This window comes from Sturnira hondurensis, unplaced genomic scaffold (assembly GCF_014824575.4).
Source record: "Sturnira hondurensis isolate 20B ecotype Veracruz unplaced genomic scaffold, ASM1482457v3 Scaffold0000396, whole genome shotgun sequence".
Classification (NCBI taxonomy): domain Eukaryota; kingdom Metazoa; phylum Chordata; class Mammalia; order Chiroptera; family Phyllostomidae; genus Sturnira; species Sturnira hondurensis.
In genome coordinates this window covers 3,237,511-3,261,608 of record NW_028073027.1, presented here as the reverse complement: position 1 = coordinate 3,261,608, position 24,098 = coordinate 3,237,511, and the positions used below count along the sequence as shown (strand labels likewise).

At 36.3% G+C, this 24,098-nt stretch overlaps 1 protein-coding gene across 4 annotated transcripts in view; it reads right to left on the bottom strand.

The window, feature by feature from the left end:
• Positions 1–7,905: 7,905 nt before the first annotated feature.
• The window catches only part of IL1RAP (interleukin 1 receptor accessory protein), a 142,685-nt gene continuing 126,492 nt past the window's right edge, over positions 7,906–24,098 (bottom strand). For 2 of the 4 annotated variants that reach the window (XM_037039213.1, XM_037039299.1), the window contains 3 exons: positions 20,174–20,323; positions 18,843–18,986; positions 7,906–8,957 (listed from right to left, as the gene is read on the bottom strand). In XM_037039213.1, the coding sequence (XP_036895108.1) occupies positions 8,239–8,957; positions 18,843–18,986; positions 20,174–20,323 (1,013 nt within the window). In that variant the 3' untranslated portion in view covers positions 7,906–8,238. Of the gene's footprint in view, positions 8,958–12,875; positions 15,920–18,842; positions 18,987–20,173; positions 20,324–24,098 lie in introns of those variants that run through there. The other 2 variants (XM_037039364.1, XM_037039432.1) reach the window with 2 other exon arrangements.

Genomic DNA, 24,098 nt, shown 5'->3' with positions numbered 1-24,098 from the left:
GAGCAAGACAGTTGTCTCTCCTTTGAGCTGTGGGACCACTAGAGGAAGTTAGCTTACCAGGTTAGAGGTGGAGTTAAGAAGGTTAAGGACCAGTCACTTTCCTTTTCTGGACCTCAATTTATTCAACTGAAAAAACACAGTTGTCCCTATATATTGGGGGGAGATTGGTTCCAGGAATGCTGCATATGAGAAATCCACAGATGCTCAAGTCCCTTACGTAAAATGATGTAAAATTTACATGTAACCTATGCACATCTTCCCATACACTGTAAATCATTTCTAGGTTTCTCATAACATCTAATACAATGTATGCACTATGTAAATAATTGTTATACGGTATTGTTTATGGAATAATGACAAGAAAAAGTCTGTGTGTGCTCAAAACAGACATAGCTATCATAGAACTAACTACATAGTGCACATCATTAACATAACTTTTTCCCCTCCAAATATTTTCTACCATAGTTGATTGAATTTGTAGATGAAGAACCTGTGGCTATGGGAGGACCTACTGTAACTGGTGGTCTATGTTACAGTACTCGCTTTAAAACATGTTCACAGATTATTTGGTACTACTCCATTTAAGAGGTAGAGCTGATCTCCCCTTCTCTTGAGTATGGGCTTAACCCGGGGACTCATTTCTGACCAACAGCATGTTGCACAAGTAATGACTTGCCACTGTGGAGACTGGGTCATAGAGGGCACAGCCAATTCACTTTGTGCTTGCTCTCTCTCTCTCTCTCTCTCTCTCTCTCTCTTCTCACACCTTCTCTATTTCTCTCTCTTGGATCTCTTGCTCTTAGAAAAGCTGGCTAATGTGTTATGAGGATATTCAAGCGGCCCTATGGGAGGTCTATGAGACAAAGGACCAGAGTTCCTATGAATCCCCAGGCGCCTGCACTTGGAAGTGAATCCCACAGGCCCAGTCAAACCTTCAGACGACTGCAGCCCCAGCCAGCAGTCTGATAGCAACCCCATGAGTAACTGAGCAAGCACTCCAACCAAGTCTCCGATGCACAGAAAATGAAAAGTAACCAATGCTTGTTTTGAGTTGTTGTGCTGTAATTTTTATAAGAAAATATAAAACAAATGCAGTTATTTTTCTACTTCTTATTATTTCTTTTTTTTGTAATCTGCAGCCTTTAGAGTTATATGAAATTATATTATCTAGTTCCTAATTTGTAGATTATAAAAAATTACAGACTGTATGTTCTGGAAAGGACCCCTGCAGTCAGCAGGTTAAGGAATTTTTCTTGGACCTTGTCTTCTCCTTCTAGCTTTTTTAATGTAATAATAACAACAACAATAATAAAAAATAATAATAATACCACCACTCACCACCAACCATGTAATTTACAGATCTTAGAGTTTCACATTTATTATATAATTTCACCCTTACAATAATCCAATGAGGTAGATATTATATTATTCCCATTTTATAGATGAAGAAATTGAGAACTTGAGAATAAAAATGTCTGATTAAAAGTCACACAGTAAGTAAAATACTGGTAGTCCAATTCAGGTCTTCTAGTTCCAATTTAATATGTTTCACAATGTTAATTTTAATATTTAATATCAATTTTATATTTCCCACTATATTGTAATAGAAGTGATTATACAAATGTATCCCCCCAAACCTGGTGCCCACTCCACAGTTTAGATGTACAGTTTAATATTTGAGAATTTTTACATAATCTTTCTTCTATTTTACATTACTTAGGTTTGTGAATGAGGGAATGGGTTTGTTTATTCTCCCTTTTTTTCTTCTGGCTCTTCTTAGCAGTCATCTAATTGTCTTTGCTTACACCCAAGTTATTATATCTTCAATACTTTATTTTATTTTAAGTGACTGATAACATCAATGTAATAAATACTAGCATTATGGACTCTGATGGCTACCCAGCTGAGTAACTGCATTGATTATTTTATAATGTTATTATCCATATGTTGTTTTTGTCATATATTAAGCAATTTTATAAGACATGAAAATAAAGAACTCAAATCTTAGTTTTTGACCATGGGTTTTAAGTTTTGCATTTGTAAAAAAATACTGCCTAGAATATCAGATTTTGTTTTTACCTTTTCCTTCAAAATTTAAAATACGTCATCTTTGAGTCTTCAGTGAAGCATGTGCGAATGTTATAAAGTGACTTAGGCAGTTATCCTTTACAAGAGTGCACAGCCGAATCACTTGGGGAGGTTTAGTAGTATGGAGGGTGCCCCACAAATGTGCGATGTTTTAAAAGGTGATGTCCAATTCTGGTTAAGACCAACTTACGCAAGGTGTTTCAAAACCTGCTACTGAGTTATAAATTAATTGCAAGTATGTGGCACCATTTTGACAATAGAAAATTAATAAGTTGTTATGAATATCTCTGCATTTTAAATGAAAAATAAATAATATAATATTTGATCTTATTTTTTTGTTCCAATAAAGCTATGGAGTACTAAAATTCCCATCACTTAGAGTAGAATAAAAATAACTCGTGATCTGAGTTCAGTCTATTTTGGAATCTTTCTGCTTTTATCCCATGGGCCCATTAAAAGGGCCAGGCTTTCCACTTAAATATTTTTAAGTGTTTTGAGTTGTCCAAAAGAAAAACATGTACATTATTCTCTAAGGAATTTTGAGTATGTCCATTATTTCTTCACTGCATTAGAAAATAAACTTTTTTCTCTGTTCAACATTGTAACTTATGAACATGGATCATGGTTCCTTAAGCTACAATCTTCACCAGCACAAAATGAGTTTTTCTGCATGATCAAATGATACTGCACAACATTAAAGTCATATAAAAATTCAAATGTTTAATACAAACATAGAATTCAAATCACAGAGAGAGCAGATGCATAGATAGTTGTGGACTTCATAATCCCCAAACTTGCACTTGTCTCATTTTTCATGTGAGTTTCAGCATGTTCGGTTTGAGTTCCCTATTTAGCTCTCCAAATATATGGGTCAAGTGATACTTCCTAATGATCATGTTACATGCTCTGCTGTGTTCTAAATGTCTTCAATTCTTCTGAGGCCCCCTGGATATTCAAAAATGTAATGGCTCATTGGCAGATAGTTTTAGCATCACTTTCTTAGAGAACTAAATAAGCCAGTGACTGGAAATTAACCAAATACAGAAATTCTAATTTTTAAGAATGTTTTCTTTTAACCAGAAGCTGAAATTATTAGTGTACATTCTTTCAACAACTTTTCTTTGGGGAATATTTATATACAAGGTCTGCTTTTTTCTGTATACTCTTTTTTTTCTATAGCAAGCTAACTTGACCCTTTGGCAAACTGAGGTGGGTTGCTGGCAGCAAAGACCTTTTATTCCTTTATTATAGAAGTATGTGACATATCTGTTTGAATGTTTTTTGTCTTTTCAGGCAATCTTAATATCTCATTCTTAAAAAAATGGCAGTGCTGTGTATGACTACTTTCTCTATGACTAGATTAGTACTCATAGGTAGTTTCAGATAATAAATTAATTGCAAGGGAGAGTAATAAGTGCTATATTTAGGCTGGAGCATAGAATAGCAGGAAGTCACACACTTCAGATGGCAAAGCTACAAAAAAGTAGGCCCCTATGATGGACATACAACATAAATAAGAAATAAGTCTTGATATATGAAGCTACTGAAATATTGGGGTTCTTTGTTAGTACAAGAGGGCTTATCTCATCTGATCAACACATATGATGGTTACAACAATCCTGCCAGATTCCAGATGTCAGAATTTGATGTTTCATACATTAAAAATACACTCTAGTAACCACCCTTCTAGTCAACCGTATCCTGGTGCTGAGGGAACTCCGAGGGCTAAACATGCCCTACATTCTTATCTATTGCCTGTAAACACCATGTTAAAAGGATGATTCGTAGTCCTCCTTGGCTGGAGAAAATCAGAGCCTACAAGGGTAAAAGAGGAGTTAAAAATAAATAAAAATTAATGGTTCTTAAACTTTTTGTGCATTATAATCACCTGGGAGGTTTATTCCTAGTACAAATCTGCCCCACTCTAGAAAGTCTCATTTAGTTGATCTTGCATGGGGTCAATAAATATGCATTTGAATGTTAACCCCAAATGGATATGATGTGGATGCATAATGGAATACACTTTAAAAAAGCTTGAACCAGACTCTCTAATAAAGCCCTCCCCCTCTTATAACCTGAATAATAATGTAAATAATATGGGCAAAGGTTTGAAAGAATTCTCAAAGGTAGTAGTTTGACTCCTGGAGCACTTTCTCTAAATGATCAAAGGCATGGTATTAAAATGCAGACTCCTAGGCAATCCCCTGTACCTAATAAATCAGCCCCTCTGGGATAGGGGCTTCCCCAGGGATCTTCTTTGTAAGATGCCCCCTAATGATTCTTAGACACACAAAAGTTTGAAACAATTGCCAAAGGGATTGTTTGTCCTTCTGTGCCTTCTTTATGATTAGCTCAATTTACTATTCATGACTCTTCATGAACATTAGTGCAGGAACATTAGTCTCACCAACTGCTTCAACTCTTCACACTGGAAGTGGATATATTATTACTAGAGATTTTACTAGTTATAAGAGGAGATAACTGAAGCTCAGTGTAAATCACAGCTGCTGGGAGATTAAATCTGTTTTTCAAGGTACATGCCGAACATATTTTTATTTTTTCTTCAGACAAATACAAATTATTTGTTTTGGCATTAAAATTACAGCATAATCATAGAGCCCAGAAGGCATAAAATGACTCTACTTTTAAAATGTTTAGACAAATGTTTTAATATTAAAAATTGAATTATATAAAATCATACAATGGCAGGGCCAGACAACACATCAGACGACTGATAGGACATTAAATCAGCTGTGTGTGGGTTTATGTTAACTGCCATTTTTATTTTAATGCAAAACAGTTCAGATTAAATAGTCATAATTGGGTGGCTTTGTAAGAGAAACACTTCCACTTGAATCTTAGAGGAATAATTCTAGAATTGGCACTGGATCACATATAATATTTCTAGATTAGAGGCTCAAGCTTATCACTAATTGCCTGAGTGTCATTAAAAAAGTCACATAACTTGGATAATAAGTTCTTGTTCTGTACTTTTGTGCATTTTGTTAGAGTAAAAAATAGTGATGTATGTAAAATAAATTTCTTAACTAAAGATTATTATACAAAAGTAAGTTTATGCAACTATAAACAATGATTTTACTATGGGTATAGTACTGGGCACCACTTACTTAGTAATTACAATGCTCCAGGTACTGTGTTAAGCCCCTACATGCATTGTATTTTTTTAATGCCCACAAAATCCAGCGAGGTTAACTATCTTATCCTTATTTAGCTAGCAGAAGATTGAGCTCCAGCTAGCACATGATCACACAGGAGAGAAGCAGAACTCACTTTCTTCTCTACTTGCCTTCAAACTTGTGCTCTCACATAGGTGGTACTCCTATGTAAATAATATCCATTTAACTTACAATCCTACCGTTTCCATTATAAATTTACATGAGCCATGATAAATTTTTATTATTATTTGCCTCATTGGAATATATGACACTGGATATTCCATTCAATTGCAGAATGTTGGGTTAGGGACCAATAACATAACCTCTTCGCATTTCTCCCTGCAATAAAAGTATGGGGAAAGTGTTATTTTTCTGATCCCTATAGAGCTAATGCTCAAAACCATGACTTTATAGTGCTTACTATTATCTATGTTGAGAACACCAGAATTATCTCACTACTTATTCATAATAAGAAAGAGCTCATGTTTTATTTTTGTACATCTGTCAATAGTCCTTTTATTTATTTTTCTTCACTGAAATAATTCAGGAATAAAGCTGATTATGGGCAAAAGCATTCTCCTCCTTCTTAGGATATTGAGTAACTTTCATTATCAGATTTGGAGGGAAACTGCTGTTTTCCAAGTGAATATGCTTGAACACACATCAGAAATGAAATAATCGCTTCAGCAAAGAATGCAACATAAACCATGGGCTGTGTTCAGTCATCTCCTGCTGGCCTTTAGATCGGGTGGCCTGTTGCTTCTCATTAGAAGTTCCACGATGAGTCACATTTACTCTGGAGGGTTCTTATTATTTCATCTTCTTGTTTTAACAGGAAAATGACCTACTAGTTACTTGTTTCAACAGAGAAGGGATCTGCTTTTTCTCTAAGAGAAGGCTGACAGTATCCAGAGGGGAGAGGGGAGGGAATTTCAGGGGAAAAGGGGGAGGGTTTACAGGAACAAATATGAAGGACAGACACATGGACACAAACTAAGGGGGGTGGAAATGGAAGGGAGGTAGGGAGCACTGGGGGAGTGGACTGGGATGGGAGTAAAAGACAGAAAACTGTACTTGAACAACAATTAAGATAAGTAAATTTTTTTAAAAAAGAAATGCTGAGAGAAAAATGGTGGTTTCTTTCTTTACCCGGCATTCACAATAAGAGCCTGGGAGAGGCTGACTGACACTCATTGGGCCGTCACTCACTAGCAGCCTAGACTAACGTGTCGATTGCTCATGGCTGGCATGGTCTTTAGCTTTTTAGATTTTGTTACTTTTCAGGAGAAGGAGATTGTACTCCTATTTTTTTCTTACAGTAGACCCACCAGACAGGAAACCTCTACAGAGTAGATGAAAGGCACACTATTTTCACTATTTTTAGCCTTTTCTCCTCTAATGGAGTGTTAGGTCAAACCAGCCTTATTCTGAGGGTTTAGATGTCTTCAATTTAGAAAGGAAATAAGCATCTCCCATTATTCCCTTGTCTTCTGCCATCTTAATATTGCCAGGGACACTTGAATCTGCACTTGGACTGATGTTGTTTGGGTAAATGTTCTAGTTCTGAAGTGACAAACTAGTGGCCCTCAGGCTGACTATGTACGTGTTCATGTATTTTTGTTGGTTTTTAGCTTTCTTTCTCTTTTATTTTTAAGTTTAAGCCATCTCATAATTGACATATTACATACAAATCTGAACTTTTAGATTCTTCTTAAACACTGAAATATCTGCCAACACTGTGGCTAAGTCAGTGACAAAACCAAGATGGAGTTTAGTAGAGGCTGCTCCCTTTTTTAAAAAAATAAATATTCTTCAATTACCTACAGACCAAACCATCTCTCTTTTCTCTCTGACTGGGAGGTCAAATGCCATTGCCTTCGATGACTGTGCTAAAATGTTTAGAGTGAAGTATGTGACTGTCTCTCTGTACCTATGCTCATGGGCCTTACATGGAGAGCGTGTATATTATGCTTACACAGTAAATGGCTTCCTTTCTTTTTGTTACCTACTAATTCTCATAGGCACTTAAGTTGATGATCCCTTCTCAGAATCTTGAAAGGGAAGGAGGGATTCACGCACAAAATCTTACACTAAATCCCTAATGATACTGAATTTTTCTGTTGTCTGTTCTAAACATATGATGAGATTTCTGCATAAACTTCTACTTTATTTAAAACATTTTCTCACTTTTTTCTCAGATATCTCCTAATATGCATTAGAAAGAAGCTAAAGAGATACCTCAACTTTCCTAATTCCTAAACCAAAGCTTGATTTTCTGAAATGGAATATTCTTTGGATATAAATTTGACAGACACAAAAAGTAGAGGAGAGAGAGAGAAGGGTAAAAATGTGTTAGTACAAATGAAATCACATGAAAATATAACTTTATTGATGCTAACAACTTTAGGCAGTTTAGAGAACACTAGTTTACAGTGAGGCAGAGGATACCACGTATCCCTGCAGGTGTGTTTGGTTCTCCCAGGGAAACTCTGCTGTAGGGTTTCTGTTGATCTGCATCCTACAGCATCCACCAGAAAAAACTCCTTTCCGTAATGTTCCCTATGACACAGGAGATATATATAGATATATATCTATATATATCTCCTGTGTCATAGCCCAAGCACACCTGACTGACTCACAACATGATGTTGATTAACAAACTCAAAGAAAACGTTAAAATTCTTTGCTCAGTTTTAAACCACTGGGCAAGATAGAGGATCAGACTGTAGGTGACTCACACATACTAACCTTCTAGGGGCCAAGAAGAGTGTGCTCTTCTGAGGCCATTAGAGGCAATAGTTCTGGATGCAGATCCTTCGGGTCTTTTGTCTCCTAGAAATAAATAGTTTTTAAAAATCAATAAAGGGGACACAATCTGTTAGTCCACTAGATGATAAAAATGTCAGTTATTCCCATAGGTGCGTGGTACTAAGAGGGCTGGTAGAGACAGCAGCCACCACCCACCACATAGTAATTATAGGATATAAAAGTCATTGTTATTAGATAAATCCGTGAAATGGTGAAGAGCAAGGGCTGAAATCTGGGGAGCAGGGGTTTCCAATCTGGTACCATTTTGTATCCATTGAGTTTCTGACTCTTGGGGAACAGGCTTACAGAGGTGTGTCTCCCACTGGGGCTGGGTATGGATCTCTGCCCGGCTCTTGCTCCTAAGGTGACTTTCTCCTCCACAGTAGGTGACACAGCAGCGACAAGCTGCAGAAGGCTTTCCTCTGTGCTTGGACATCGTGCCTGAGGCTGGAGAGGTACCCACAGCCCTCCCTGAGCTCTGGAGTTCTGGAGGCTCTTTCAAACGACTTCTCCTCCTTTGAACATGGTCCAAACTGATGTCAGACTGAGAAGAACAGCTCTCATTCCAGCCAGAGCTGGCACTCAGACTTCTCAGGGGAAGAGCCAACCGCAGTGCCTTCCAGAATTTAGAGCCAGCGTGTTTGGATTTTTCTCCCTTCCAGCTCACAAAAGACACGGACTCCTTCAGCTGCAGGATGCCTGGGTGTGGATGCTCAAGGGGACGATATTCTACCACAATGAGCTTGGTGGCAATGGAGTTCTGGCACATGACACCCAGTTTAAATTCCAGCATGCTGATGCTCTTTTCTGTCACATAGTCTGGGCTCAGGACAACAATCATCCTTCGGCTCCTCTGAATGAAGTCAAAAACTGCTTCCACTGTATCTACAGGAAGAGGGAAAGATAGGACAATGCCTAGTGAAAACTTACATAAGTTTCAGCTCATCATTGTTTCTCATACAAAGGGAGGGCGATGAGTAAACCTTCAAGGAGAAATTAGCCACCTCTGAAATGAACAGCTAATTTCAGCTCAGTTTGTAAATTATTCCTTGGTTTGAAGTATTCTTCCCTATCACTTTTGTGTGGTAGTACCGGGTTTGCATCCTTAAATGTTTGAAATACTTTGCAACCATTGTGATCACATTGTTTTTGTTTTTGCTTCTCAGCTTTAGATTAAACAACCTCAAGACTTTTATCTTATTACCTGTATGACATGGTATCAAGTCTCTTTCCTACTTTTAATATTTTGCTGTATGTAATGTTCAGTTTATGTATGTGTTTCTTAAGAGTGGTATCTTGAACGAGACTGAACACAACACTCCAGACACAGTGTGATCAGCAAAGAGCAATCAGGAGTTACCATCTTCTAAGATTTACACAATTTAATATGTGATACCTAAAATTTTTGGATAAGACATTAGGCAGTTCATACTATCGACCTTGTTCTCAACCCAAATTCTTTGTGTGTGTGGGTATGTGTGTGTGTGAAGATGTGGTTTAACAATAAATTAAAAGGGCAAACACATTGACAATGGGTAGGAACCAGTCAATTAATTAAGACTTCCAGCAAAACATTCAATTCTAATAGTTACTGAGGTAAAACTGGACATATCCCAGTGGGAAAGTTCCTGAGCTAAATTCTGTGTTTAACTCACTGTTAGACTTAAGAGCCTAAACAATACTATTTTCTGAAGAAAGAGAATTCCAAGTGTATAGATGATAGCCCTTGACAACTCTGAATACAGGTGCCACAGACACCCCGGGAGGCTGAGTACCTATGCTTTGGGGTCAGAGGTGAAACAGTGATCTAGAGACTTTGCACACTATGAAGACAAGCTGAAGTTTGCAGTGAAATTGATCATACTAATTTGACAAGCATGAAGGAGCTATGTTCCTTACCAGATCAGTTTTTCCCAATTAGTGAATTTAGCATGATTTTGAAGGGAAATTGGAAGAATAATTTTTAAGAAGTGTTAACTGGTTTTATCAAGGCAGCAGAGTGTTTTAGGTAATTCTTGTTTCAATCTTAAAAGAGAAATCTAAATTTTCCCTAATCTTCAGAGGCTGTGTGAATGTTCACCTATGTCTTATCAACTGCTTTGTTCTGCCTAGTTCTGCTCGGACTTCCATGTAGCTGTCTTTCATAAACCTGAGAATGTGTGAGTAGGAAGCCTACTGCTTCTCCTGTTTCAGGATAGATCAGATAAACCTTTAAAACAATGTGGAGAGTTCTTGATTACAAGAACTCGTGCACTCAAATTGTGTGTTTCCACTTCAAAATGGCCTCTGGGGATAAAAACTGTTGGAAACAAAACAGTAATCTAGATCCTCTAAAAAAGAGCCTGTGGCTCTTAAAAAATATATTAGTATTTAACCTGGATTGGCATTTGAAAGAGGACGATGTTAAATAAATAGATATGTATGGTGAAATTCCAGACTTTGAAGAATGAGTGTAGGGATGCCTCTCAGAGGGGGGCCTTCACATACCACTTTGAAACAAATTATATCCTTTATGGAATATTTTAATGTCTTACATATTATCGAAACTTTATAGCTGGGATGCAATTTATTATTTTTAATACTGAAGATTATTTGGAGAGGGAGTTGTAAATTAGATCTTCCTTGTTGGGCTCAAAAAATGTGTGGCTATAGAATGTTGAGGCCATTCTCTTGTATTTTACTAAGTTGGTTTTCAACTCACATTTTCTGGTTTGAAACTCGTCAAGGCAGAATACTCCTGCCTTTAAAATTTGTAGCCTCTTTGAAACCCCCCTACAATTAAACTAGAACAGCGATTTTGCCCTTTAGCTGAGTTACTGGTGTATGAAAGAGCAACAGGCCTCTCTCCCTGTCCGTCTCTCTCTGTCTCTCTTAAAACTTGAAGTGTAGTAAAAAAATAAAGGGTGGACACCTACTTTGGAAGATTGATCTGAATTCAAATATTGGTTTCTCCATTTGTCTCTGTTTTTTCCTCTTAATATATTTAAGTCTGAATGTATCCCTCTATAAAATACATATGAGATAATATTTGGAAGGTTTTTAAACAGATTAGAGATACCTAAATGTAAATGTATAGCAAACACAATATTAAAATAAAGTATGGACTAATGTTGATTGAATCTGAATCAAATTTTGATGGCAACTTTAGAGACTCACCTTAACATGTGAATTTATGAGAGTCATAAGTTTTAAAAATTTCATCTATTCAGTTTAAAATACATGCAGATACAAAATATTACTGAAACACTTAATTTCCAAGTCCATTGTTAAAAATACTTCAGAGAAAACAGGCAGACTCGTTGAATATGTCTTGTCTGTCATACTGTGACTTTACTGGCATCGAAGACCTAGTGACGTCAGTGAATGACTAAAGACAGTATCTGGAGCATTTTAAGGAGGTCAGTAATAGCCAGGTAACCAGGAAGACCAAACTACTGATACTGAAACTGTTGCTATTAAAACTAAATAGTCACCACTATGTTCCAGAAGGTAATTTAATATGTCCAGAGTTGGAAGATACTTCAGAATTATCACCACTTATCCGATGTGAAAACCCCACGTACAAAATCTTAATAAAATTCATCTAATTTCTGCCTGTACAACACTAGTAATTGGGGCCTATTACCTTCAAAGACAGTGAAACACATTACTGTTCAACTCCGCTTTAAAGTTATTTCCTAACTGAGTAGAAATCTGTTTCCATATGACCCTCATTCATTGATCCTAAGTGTACTCTTTGGAGACAGCCTTGCAAGTAAAAAAAAAAATCAGTAGGAAAATTTTTACTAATGTAACCAATTCAGTTATAGAAACTCAATAAATATTTTTAAAATAAGTGAATAAAGTTATGGAAGAAGCCTTCCCTGTTACTATAAACTTACTATTAAAATACAAAAAATGTGCTTCCAAATATTTATCTCATTTATTTTTAATTTGTGATAGGGCCTTGGCTAGTGTAGGTCAGTGGATTGAGGGTGGGCCTGCAAACCAAACAACCATGATTTGATTCCCAGTCAGGGCACATGCCTGGGTTGCAGGCCAGTTCCCAGCGGGGGATGCATAAGAGTCAACCATACATTGATATTTCTTTCCCTCTCTCCTTCCCTTCCCTTCTAATGATAAACAAATAAAATCTTTTTAAAAACTTTTCAATTTGTGATAGGAATGCATTTTTTATTCACATGTAAATTATCGTTTCTTAACTAAAATCAGGTTATTAATTAATTGGTCTCATTCCAAAGCAACTGCCTTGAGCTTGCATTAAGGCCTATATAAGGTAAGAGATTCCTGTAAGCTACCCAAGTTCCAGGCTGAACAAAAAGGAACAGACTTCGTCTTTTCTTCAAAAGAATTTCTCTCTCTGTCCTTCCCTTCCCCTGTCTGCCTCTTTCTGTCTCTCTGGCTATCCAGATTACACACACACACATACCTGGTATACTAGAACAACTCATTTTACTTAAGTCTTTTACTCACATGTAAAGCCAATATTCTTGAGATGAAGTTCCCATCTTTCTCATATTTTTCTCAGAAAGAAAAACTTAACTAGTGTAACATAACATTTCATATGTACCTTTCTTTTTATTCTCACTTCTTATGTCCAAACATGAAAATAAAGACATAAAACACATGCACAAAATAAAATTCAAAGCTGAAAATAAATGGTTTATTTTAAAAATAAATTTACAAATCAAATGGAAAATACAAATGTTTATGAAGAAAATAAAAGAGATAACCTTAAACTATTAAAACCTATGGAAAGAAAATGGATGATGAACAGGGGAGCGGTGCTTTTGTTCTCCAATACAAAGGGATGATTTTTATTTGAATCCAGGGGAATCATCTAAGTTACATACAGAAGAAAATCAAATAAATTTTATTTACACAATAATTGTGTAATTAGATACCCTGTATATCATAGTTCTCTGTTCACTTGGTTGAAGGTCTTTATATCACATATACCAAACATTAAGGTTTTTTAACTTTAGAGATTTTTTTAACATGAGAGAGCAATTCCTTTCTGCTCTCTAAAATATGTTTTTCCATCTCCCTCAAATACTCAGTATTAGGAATCTTCTAGGACATAAAACAAACAAAATAGCTCGAAAGTTTTCTCTTAAAATGAGACATATCATGTTCATTTGAGATGCTTTAGATTTTAGCATTTGGAAAAGTTCAGTACCAGAAACAAGAATATAAATAGGAAAAAAAAAGATGTCAAGAGGTTTCTAGGGACACTCAACAGCATTTGGGATAAATATGGAATCCAAAAGTGCAAAAAGAATGGACCCTTGGTGATGGGACTGCCCCGCCCCGCCAATTTATCTAAAGCTGATGAAGAATTTAATATACAAAGATAATCTGGAGTCAGGTTTCCTCTGTTCTTGTGAGTGAAGGATAGTTAGAAATGGTGTTGTGGTTTGTTATAAGAAAAAGCATTAATGAGGCTAAAAATGTTAGATCCAAGAATGACTCCTAGAATAGTTTTATAGTCAAGAATTCATGGCTATATTCAATTTAAAATGATCAATGATCCTCTATAAGGAAATGATGTATTACATACTTTAATACTGCTGAAGGACTTTTAATGTAAGAGATAGTTTTAGAATTGCTTAACAATATACTACAGGATAAGTGTTTCCTTAAGTTGTAGGTTATGGTGTTTCATAGGATACTCAGGCTGATTTATAACTCAACAGTCCAGATAGAGATTTCTCCAGAACTGGGAGCCCTGAGATTCACATAGTTTAGTTTTTAAGTGTATGTGTCCAGAACATAGTAAGTGATCAACCAACATCAAATGATGGCTACTGCTTAGCAGTAACCATAGAAACTCTGTGCACAACAGACCCCAGACCAACTGTAGCAGGAGTAAGTTGTTTATACGAATTTAGGGAAGGCATGAACTAACAACAGCTACCTCTCTGTGATCAGCGAATTCACAAATATTAACGTATAGAAAGCACTACAGTAAAAACATAATGCAAAGACTGGACAAGAGTTCCAGTGGTTTGTAATACTGTGCTAGTGACTAGTTAAAGTCATATGCATATATACATATATTTGTGTATATGTAGATATATACATACGAATATAATTAAATGTGCATACATGCGTACCCATACATATATAATTCATGTATATCTATATGTAATATAGATAAACATATATGTAATTTTACACACATATATGACAGATATTTATCACTCTGTAAACTGTGGACTTAATTTTTACTTTTCTAAGTCTTAAAAACAGTTAAATTTTACTAAAAACAAACTAAAACAAGTTACATTGACGATTTTTCAGCTGACCTGTGTGGATTGAGTGTATTAACTATAGTAGTGAACAAAATAGGTAAAATACTAGAGGTCCAGTTAATTCTCTTAGAATATTAATGCTAAAAGCCACTCTTCAGGTCACTGAGTCTGACTTCAATAGTTTACAATGGGGAAACAGAAACAAATGAGGAGAAATCACCTTCCTAATTATGTAATGCTGAGATTAAAAGACAAATGGCCAAACACCCTGTTCTTCCCTTTTTTCAGAAGTCAGAAAATGCCCCGAAAGCATTATTTTGCTCCACTAACACCATTAGAGAAGTTTCCTACCAGTAGGAGCCAGGTGTAGCGGCACCTGTAAACCCTGACTGACTGACACAAGCAAGTTACAGTGGAGAAGGAAGATGGAATAATAAGTATGGGTCAAGCTAGAGATACTCAGAAGTTTACTATAATAAAAACATTATATTTTTCAAGTTGACAAAGAAGACATCAATTACCTGAGATACAAGGCACAGGGGTATAGGAGAAAATGCAGGTAAGTCCTATAGTCAATTACAGGAACAGTTTCAGTAATACTGCTCTGTATTGTCTACGTGGATGTCAGTCCAGCTGTGATGGTGTGTGGGATAGCAGAGTGAGCAAAGAGCTCATTATTCTCAGGTAAAGTAAATTTAGACCCAGTTTATCTTTCTAATGGATGAGTAATAATAAAAGAAAAAGAAAACTATATTTGGAAACTCATGACCCTGTTCACAGATGTTTATAGACGACTTATCTTTAAGGGATCTTTCAGTCCAGGGCCAAAGGCTGCCCCATAAAGTTAAAATAAAAGGGGGGCAGAAGAGAGAGAGAGAAGGAGGGAGAGAGAGAGAGGGAGAGAGAGAGAGGGAGGGAGAGAATAGAGACAAGTAATAAGAGGGATAGAAGATGCAGAAGAAAAAATGTGTATGAACCAAGTCTTTGCCTGCAAAGAACATAGTGCCATCAGAGATTGGTGACAGACTGGTGGCACAATCATGCTGGAACTTAGTATTGCCTGAGGAAACAGAACAGTTAGTCACGCAGTCACCCTGAATTCATCCCTATGGGAAGGCTTCCACAGAATTGTTTCCTGTCCGTGAAATAATAAATTGGACATAAAGAAGGAGGGACTCTTTCTTCCGAAGTACCCTTGGATATGTTACACCTTTCATTGTCCCTTTCATACGTTTTTCAGGGATGAATAGGAGAGACCCTGCTCGCCACTTCTAGACCACCTGGAACTTTTCTTCACAGGCATGGCCACCTGCAGCTGCTTCCAGAACCTGCCCTGCGGATACTTGGATTTCTCCCCTTTCCATTTAATGACCGTGAGCACCGCCTTAGCCCTCTTCAGCTCTTTCACCTTCGTCTCCTTCACAGCTTTGTACTGCACTAAAATGACGTTGATGTTTCCCCGAGAGGCCATGTTTTCTAGGCCAGCCTTGAGCTCCAGGAGGGCTTGGGTTCCCTGGTGCACGTAGTTGGGGCTTAGGACAACCAGGAGACGTCTGCTTTTCTGAATGAAGCTCAAGGTCTCATCTGTGACAACTGGGAAAAAAAACACCAGGGGGATTAGTGTTGGCCAAGAACTCCCCCAAAGCATGGGGTTTGAGGAGCAAGTGTTGGGAACTTAGCATATCAGCCTGAGAGTTGAGGTGAACGTTTTGACCAAGAACACTTTCAACAACTTAATCCTTAGATCCTTTCGCTCAGTTCACGAAATGCCACTCTCCTCAGGAAGAATAGTCACTCCGTGCATGTATTCTAATACCAAAATAATTCCACACAGGCCTGAAGCAAGAATATGCTTCCATAACATTAGTCTTCAAAAGCATTATTTGGTATATTAAGGAATAAAAGGGCTGTATTGAAATAAATTTCTTCAAAACTGTGTGGCATGTTGTGTCCCATCTAAAGCCCTTTCTCCTCAGAGATGTCCATGTATCAACTCTCTATGGCTGGTGAGCATTCATTGGTATGTATATTGTAGGGTCAAAATCACAGAAATGTATTTTTCACAAACACAGAACAGCAAGAGCAAGACCTCATTTTTTTGCAAGTCCCTCTCTGTTGCCCTACACTTCCTGACTACAATGCCATCGAAATGGGAACTTAAAAACCATCTAGCCAACTAAATGGCATTTTGGCTTACATCACATTCTCAGCTTTCTAATTCTGATCTCTACTCAGTAAGCTAAATTAATCCCTGGATCTTTCTCCTTAAACTCTGATCATTGTGATGAAGCCATGTGTTTCAGCAGCTGCTGGCTGATCTGTCTGCCTTCACCACCAGGCAAATGCTTTCTTCAGGTCAGAAGAGAAGAAATAATAAAGAAAATGAAAATGCACCTTAATTTTATTCCGTTGTCAAGGGTTTTGGTTAGTTTCTGTCAGAAAACTCTTGGGACTAATCCATCTCCAGGTGGCTTATCAGAGACTGTTAAATCCTTTATCTGGGGTTCTGATGGAAGCCAAATCCAGGAACTACACTAGTGTTGTGGAAAGCTAGTTCATGACTTACCATACTTTCCTAAACCCTCATTTTGTTATTTAATCTTCACAGATACAGAGGCAGTGGGGGGAAACGTGCAATTAAAATAGCATGTGCAGCCTGGAGCAGAATCCAGAAATAAGTAATCGTCTATTCCAAGCAGATTGCTGGAAGCTGACCGTGTGTAAACATGGAAAGAGACCCAGAGGCAAAGAGGACCCAGGAAGAACAGCAGGGAGAACTTGGAAGGTCACAAGGATCAAACATCAAAGCAGGAGGCAAGAGTAATTATGCAGAACTTGAATTCTTTAAAGAACTATCAACCCCTATTGGAGGGTCTTACATCATTGTTATGTTATAAATCTGTATATAATGCTCACACAATAGAGAAATATTTGTTGAGTAGTTGCATACATGAACAAATGCACGAATAAATTATTTATGATTTTAAGTCTTAAAATGAGTGCAATGTATCCTTAACTCTAGAATCAAGCCATCGTTTCCTGGCAAAATCATACTGAAGGAGATACCCACTGCAGAGCACAAGCAAGTTGGACTTTTGGGTGATGGCTGGGGAGATAAGTGATCCAGCTAATTCAACTCGAGGACAAACAAGTAAGTCTATGTTAGATTAGAATTAAATTTAGGCTATTTGCAGTTATCTATATAATAGTTAAAAAACATATGAAGTGATTAGTGATTAATGTAAACAATATTTTAGAGAAGAAAAATTAGTTTGTTGTGCCAAAGGTTGGCAACATCACATGCATTTTAGAAGTCTGAAGATTAACAGTGGGTTTAGGGAGGCTTTTATGTATTCATAAAACAGATTCAGATGGGCCATTACTTTGAATGTGAGAGTATGGACCTGAAAATTAGGCATGTACTTTTTATTTTTATTTATTTATTTATTTATTTATTTAATTTTATTCTTATTCAAGTACAGTTTTCTGTTTTATATTCCCTGCCCTGACCCACCCCCAGTGCTCCCACCTCCCTCCCATTTCTGCCCGCCACCTTAATTATTGTCCATGTGTCCTTTATACTTATTCATGTGAGTCCTTCCCCCTTTCTCCTGTGATTCTGTCCCCTCTGCTCTCTGGACCCTGTCATCCTGTTCCGTATTTGAGTGTCATTGGTCATATTTTTCTTGCTTGTTTGTTTTGTTGTTTAGATTCCTGTTAAAGGTGAGATCATATGGTATTTGTCTTTCACTGTCTGGCTTATTTCGCTCAACATAATGCTCTCCAGTTCCATCCATGATGTTGCAATGTACTTTCATGTTAAGACATTCAGCAATTCTATCTTCTTTCTTTCTAACCTACTATTCAATAGAATGCATTGGATTTTGTAAAATTTTAAACTATATCTCGAATGTGTAAGCTGATGGAAAGAAAAAACTAACCCAAGAGAAAGGAAAAATTGAGTGGTGTTAATTTGCTAGTAAACAAAAGTGAGGAAAAGGAAATTAGCAAATGCCAAAGGGAAATATTCTAATTATTATTAGTGAGTAATGTAAAGAGAAATTCCAGGCACTCTCTTCTGCAATTCATTTTTAGTAAAATTGAGTAAATCTTAGTCTTTGTAAAATGTTTTATTTAAATTCAGTCTATGTAGAAGAAATTCTTGGCAAATTAATGTAGATGAGATAAGCCTCTGAAAAATCTAAATGTGAGTAACAGGAATGTTTAAAGCTATGGCATGTTAAAGAGCTCTATTCCACTGTGCATCCAAATTTCTCTGAAATTAAATTTTTAAAGCTTACAAGGGAAATATTTATACTATAAACTGGATTTGAATAGTTTACATCTTACAATATAGTTTTATTCCTAGAGAGTCTCTATTGTATCACATCCTTGGTCACTGAATGTCCAAAGATGCCAACACAGAGCTGAACCATGATTTTCATCCATGATCCAAAGCTAGTGACCCCTTTTATCTTTCAAGGTAGCATCACCTGTACTCATCTGAAATACCTACTTCCCCCAGGCAGGCTGTCTCGGTCAAAAATACACAGCTTGTATCCAAATTCATTCTCCAAAACTCCACGGAGGGTCAGTAATACAAATTCTTCTTCTTCAGCATTCCTTGCATAGGATACATAAATATCATATTCCTTCCCATCTAGAAAAAAGGAACACAGATTCAATAAAACTTAGGTAAGTTTCTCAATAGTATTGCATATTTTTCTTAAGTCAAACTTTTAGAAATTAGATATTCTCATTTTTTACATGTATAAAGTATCTGACAGATTTCAATGTGATTTCCCACTTGTGACAGGTCTTCAGGCAAAATGACTGTTCCAAGGTATAATTGCAATTTTTATCAGATGTGTCTTCTACTCCCACCTCACTGAGTTCAGTTTCTATGGTGAAGAATAAGTGAGGTTTGGTTCATTAAACTATGGATTAACAGAATCAGGCAGCAAATAGTCAGTAATAGGTGCTGGTAATTAATACCATGCAGAATATTTCTACTGTCTTATTATGCTACTCACTAATATATTACAGTTATACATTTAAAAAAGTTTTAGGAATGTTCTAACTTATACCTGAAAATAATTATAATTAAAATATATTTATAGTCAATAAACCAACCTTTCCCAAACTTGCCTAATTATTAAAATCACTTCTCATTAAAAACATGGGTTCTTTGTATCTCTTCCAGAAACCTACTGAATGGGAATCTTTATGTGACAGGTCTAAGAATCTACACCTATAAGTGTTTTATCCTTGTCGCCAGGAAATTATATACTGGAACCAAGCTTCTTAAACTTTAATGAGCACATGAACAACTTAGGAACATTGTTTAAATACAGGTTCTAATTCACAATAAGGGTTTAGCTTAAGATTCTGCTGTTCATGAATTCCTATGCGATTCTAATGCTTTTGGTACCTGGGTCACTCTGAGACAAAGAGTGACTACTTAGCGCTTAAAGTGCAGCTAGTCTGAACTGACATATGCTATAAGTACAATACATAATGAATTTTGGAGCATTTTAATACCAAAAATAAGATGAAAATATCTTTGTTAATATTAATTACATGCTAAAATGTTAATATTTTAGCATTTTAAGTTAAATAGATATATTATAAAAAATTACACTTCCTTTTTGGACAGCGCCAATCTAGATGAAGTCCCATATTGAAAAAAATAATATGTGTTAGGAACATTTTCAATAGTAAGAGCTAAAACAAAAGATAGTCCAATTAAATCTTCCAGTAAATCTAGACTTTGTTGAGACAAAATGTCAAAATGTCATCTTTTCTAAAGATGACAATAGAGATTTACATCAAACTTCCATTACTCACCTAAAATGGTTTCGTCTGTTCCAAAATGTGCTCGGTAAAACAGGACCATCTCCAGCCAATAAACATGGTAAACGACAATGAGAACCACCACCAGCAGGACTGTGACCCCAAAGCCACACGCCAGCTCCACTGTGTATCTTGGAGCTACCACTGGAGTAAACCACAAAGAAACAATTGATTCCACCTGGTGACCAGAATGGCCCATCATCCTGCAAATAACTGGATGAAGCAAGCAGCTGAGCCATGACCTCTGTTATACATGTGAACAAGCAGAGATGATATGGTGGGAGTTAGGCACTTTGCTTTAGTACTTCATGTGTAGTATTTACCTTTTGGTTTCCAGTGACTGACACAGAAGGCATTTTTAACTATTAAATTATTTCAATAGAGTTTGATGATATACAAATTAAAACAGAATCTTAGCATTGGGAAGGACTTAGAAAGTTATGTAATTCAATTTACAATCTTATTCCTGGCTTTCCTCAAAAGTATTTTTAAAAATATTCCATCCTCTGTCCTCTTAGCATAGAATCCTTACTACTACCTAAATGAGCCCATGATTTTGGTAGAGTTTTAATTGTTGAAGCAGTTAAATGGAGGAAAATCTTTTTTATTTATTTTTATATTTGTGTTGTTGTTCAATTACAGTTGTCCTTATTCCCCCCCCCCATTACTCTTCCCTGCGCTACCCATCCTCCACCTTTCACTTTCATACCTCCCCACCATGGTATTGAGTTTTATAAGTTCTTTATAAATTTTGGACATTAACCCCTTCTCTATGTATTGGTGAATATATCCTCCCATTCTGTGGATTGTCTTTTTATTTCATCGATGTTTTCCTTTGCTGTGGAAAGCCTTTTCAGTTTGATTAGTCCCCCACATTTAATTTTTCTTATTTCTTTTGCCTGGAAAGATATATGCAATGAAAAATTTCTACAAGCAATGCCTAAGATTTTGTTACCTATGTTTTCTTCTATGATATTTAAGGTTTTATATCTAACATTTAAATCTTTAATCCATTCTGAATCTATTCGTGTGTGTATTGTAAGGATATGGTCTAGTTTCATTTTTCTGCATATATCTGTCTAATTTTCCCAACACCATTTATTGAGTAATCTATCTTAAGCCCATTGTATGTGTTTGTTTCCTCTGTAGAATGTTAATTGACTATAGAGGTGTGGATTTATTTCTGGACTCTATTTTGTCCCAATTGATCTGTGTGTCTGTTTTTATGCCAGTACCATGCTGTTTTGGTTACTATGGCCGTATTGCACAGTTTCCTATTAGATGGTGTGATTCTTCCAAACTTGTTTTTCTTTCTCAGGATTTGTGTTGCTATGTGGGGCCTTTTGTGGTTCTATATAAATTTTTGAAATATTTTTTATAGTTCTGTGAAATACATCTTTGGAATCTTGTTAATAATTGTGTTGAATCTGTAGATTGCTTTGGGTAGTAATTACTTTGGACATTTTAATGATGCTAATTCTTCCTATCCATGAACATGGTATGTGCTTCAACTTTTTTTCTTCAGTTTCTTAAAATTTTATGAGGAAAGGTCTTTTACATCCTTGGGTAGGTTTATTACTAGGTATTCCATTAATCTCAATTTTTTTCTTGTCCAATGCCACATGGAAGAAATTTAATTTTCTTTCTTTTATACTTGGAAATAGGCCTCAAAATTTTTATTTCCTTTGGGCAGAAACAGAGGGCATCATCAAATGCTCAGTGTGTGTGGCTCTGAAAATATCTCTTAGGTCTCTGTTCTAGGATACACTTTCCAAAGACTGACTTGGAATATCCAGGTACTTGCGAATTTTATTACATTGTAGTTTGTATATATGCTTGCTTTTCCACTTTCAGTCCCCACTAATTTCATATTTACACTCTTCTAGATAGAATCTGTCTTTTTTATGCATCCTAACCCTAGAACACCTAAAATCTGAATGACTATTTCTAGATACAGCTCTGTGTAATTTTGGATATATTGTTTAATTTATTAAGTTTTAGAGAAAGAGAGAAAGAGAAACATCATTTTGTTGTTCCACCTATTTATGCATTCACTGGTTGGTTTTTGTATATGCCCTGACTGGGGATTGAACCCACAACCTTGTGTATCAGAATGATGTTGCAACCAATTGATCTACCTTACCCAGCTAGGGATACTTCTTGGATATTTTTTTAAAATCTAATACTATATTAGGTACCAGCAACTTCACTTGGCTGCTTTATTAACTTGTGATAATGAAGCCTAGAAGTTTGAAAAAGGAACCGAATATCTGCTAGATCAGAAGCATGAGTGGCTTAAATTATGTATTAGATTTGACAATTACTTTTGGACACCTACTATTTGCTAGAAGCTACTGGGTTACAATTGCAGATTAAAAAAAGGGTCTTTGCCCTTTTAGGGCTTGTGTTCTAATGTAAAAAACAAATAAATATATAGGACAGTTCATTTTAGACAAGGATCAGTGTTATGAAATAAATAAGTCACATCTATCACAGGGTAATGTGGTTAAAGTGACTAAGTGGTGGGGTTGGGCAGGAGAGGTATATTAAGTAGGCGATGAGATCAGGCATCTTTGAGCACCTGGACATTGTCAGTGGTCTTTGCTGAGACAAAGCACAGTAGAATTTTGTTCGAAGCTAAAATTATTGAGGCCCCTGGCTCCCAATCCAGAGATCTTTGCCCAACATTATCATGATGTTTAATTAGTGGTCATATACTAGCAGAAAATGCCCTTTTAAAATATGTATCTCTCCAAAGGGGAAAATGGTAAGCGGCCCAGAGCTCAGCCTGAAGGTCTCTAATTAAAGGGCAAATCATAGCTCTGGGTTCATTTTCCTAAACTCAGGATACTACTCCTGCTGCAGATGCAGCCTGGGATTCAGCAGTGCAGAATTATGATCAAGTACTTTTGTACTCGCTCCATGAATAACAGCGCTTTAAAATAAGAAAACTCCATTATAAATTGCCAGACACTGTATCTGCAGTTGTTGAGAATTTACTATGTTCAATTTGGGCAGCTGGCATGAAAATCACTGTGTCCTTGGTATTTCTGAGTACATGTTATGTTAACAGCACACGGGGGCAGTTCCCACTGTCATCTTCATTATTCGCTCAGTTTTTAGGCTCCCTCTGGATAGACATGTCATAATAAGGAGGGAAAAAAAGAAGTCAGTGGATGCAATGACCTGAAATGGATTTTTTTAAATATCAATAGATATTTTGCATAATGATCAAGGGATCAATTATCATCATAAATTTCCCTCTGCCATGTTCATTTTCCTACTGCCTATTTTATTTATAGCCAGGCTTTTAAATTTTGTTTTGTATCTTACAATTACATGTGTCATATTACAGACTATTTTTTGTGGGGTCGTCTTGAGAAGTTCCTAATGCTACTTAACTAACTGAACTCTTAAGATATATAATCTACAAGCCTAAATTGCTAAGTGACTTAAATTACATGAAGAAAGGGTTCTAAAAAAGCTTTTGTATTAAGTTTACTGGCTCGCAGGGATAGAGGTGACCCTTAGCCCACATTTTCTGCCTGCCCCAGCTAGAATGTCCGATATTTTGGCATAAAGATTTTACTCTAATGATCAGACTGGACTCCTAAACTGCTTCTCTCTTTGACTTCACTGATAATCTGGTTTGGGATGTAGCCAAATATAACCATTTACTCTGCCGTTACTTCCTGAATCCCTTTTGCATTTCTACAGTAATAACCAGCTCCAAAGCCCAACTTTTTAGCTAACCATCCTTAGTGAAAAGAGTCCAATACCTTAGCTCTAGCCTTTTTTCAGGTTTCTAGTGATGAGTCTTCTTGGAAATCTCGGTTATTCTTATCATCTTCATTACTACAGTTGGAGCCTTGTTGTCCCATTGAGTCTCCCAACCAAAATGCCAGCTGCCTGGACTCCA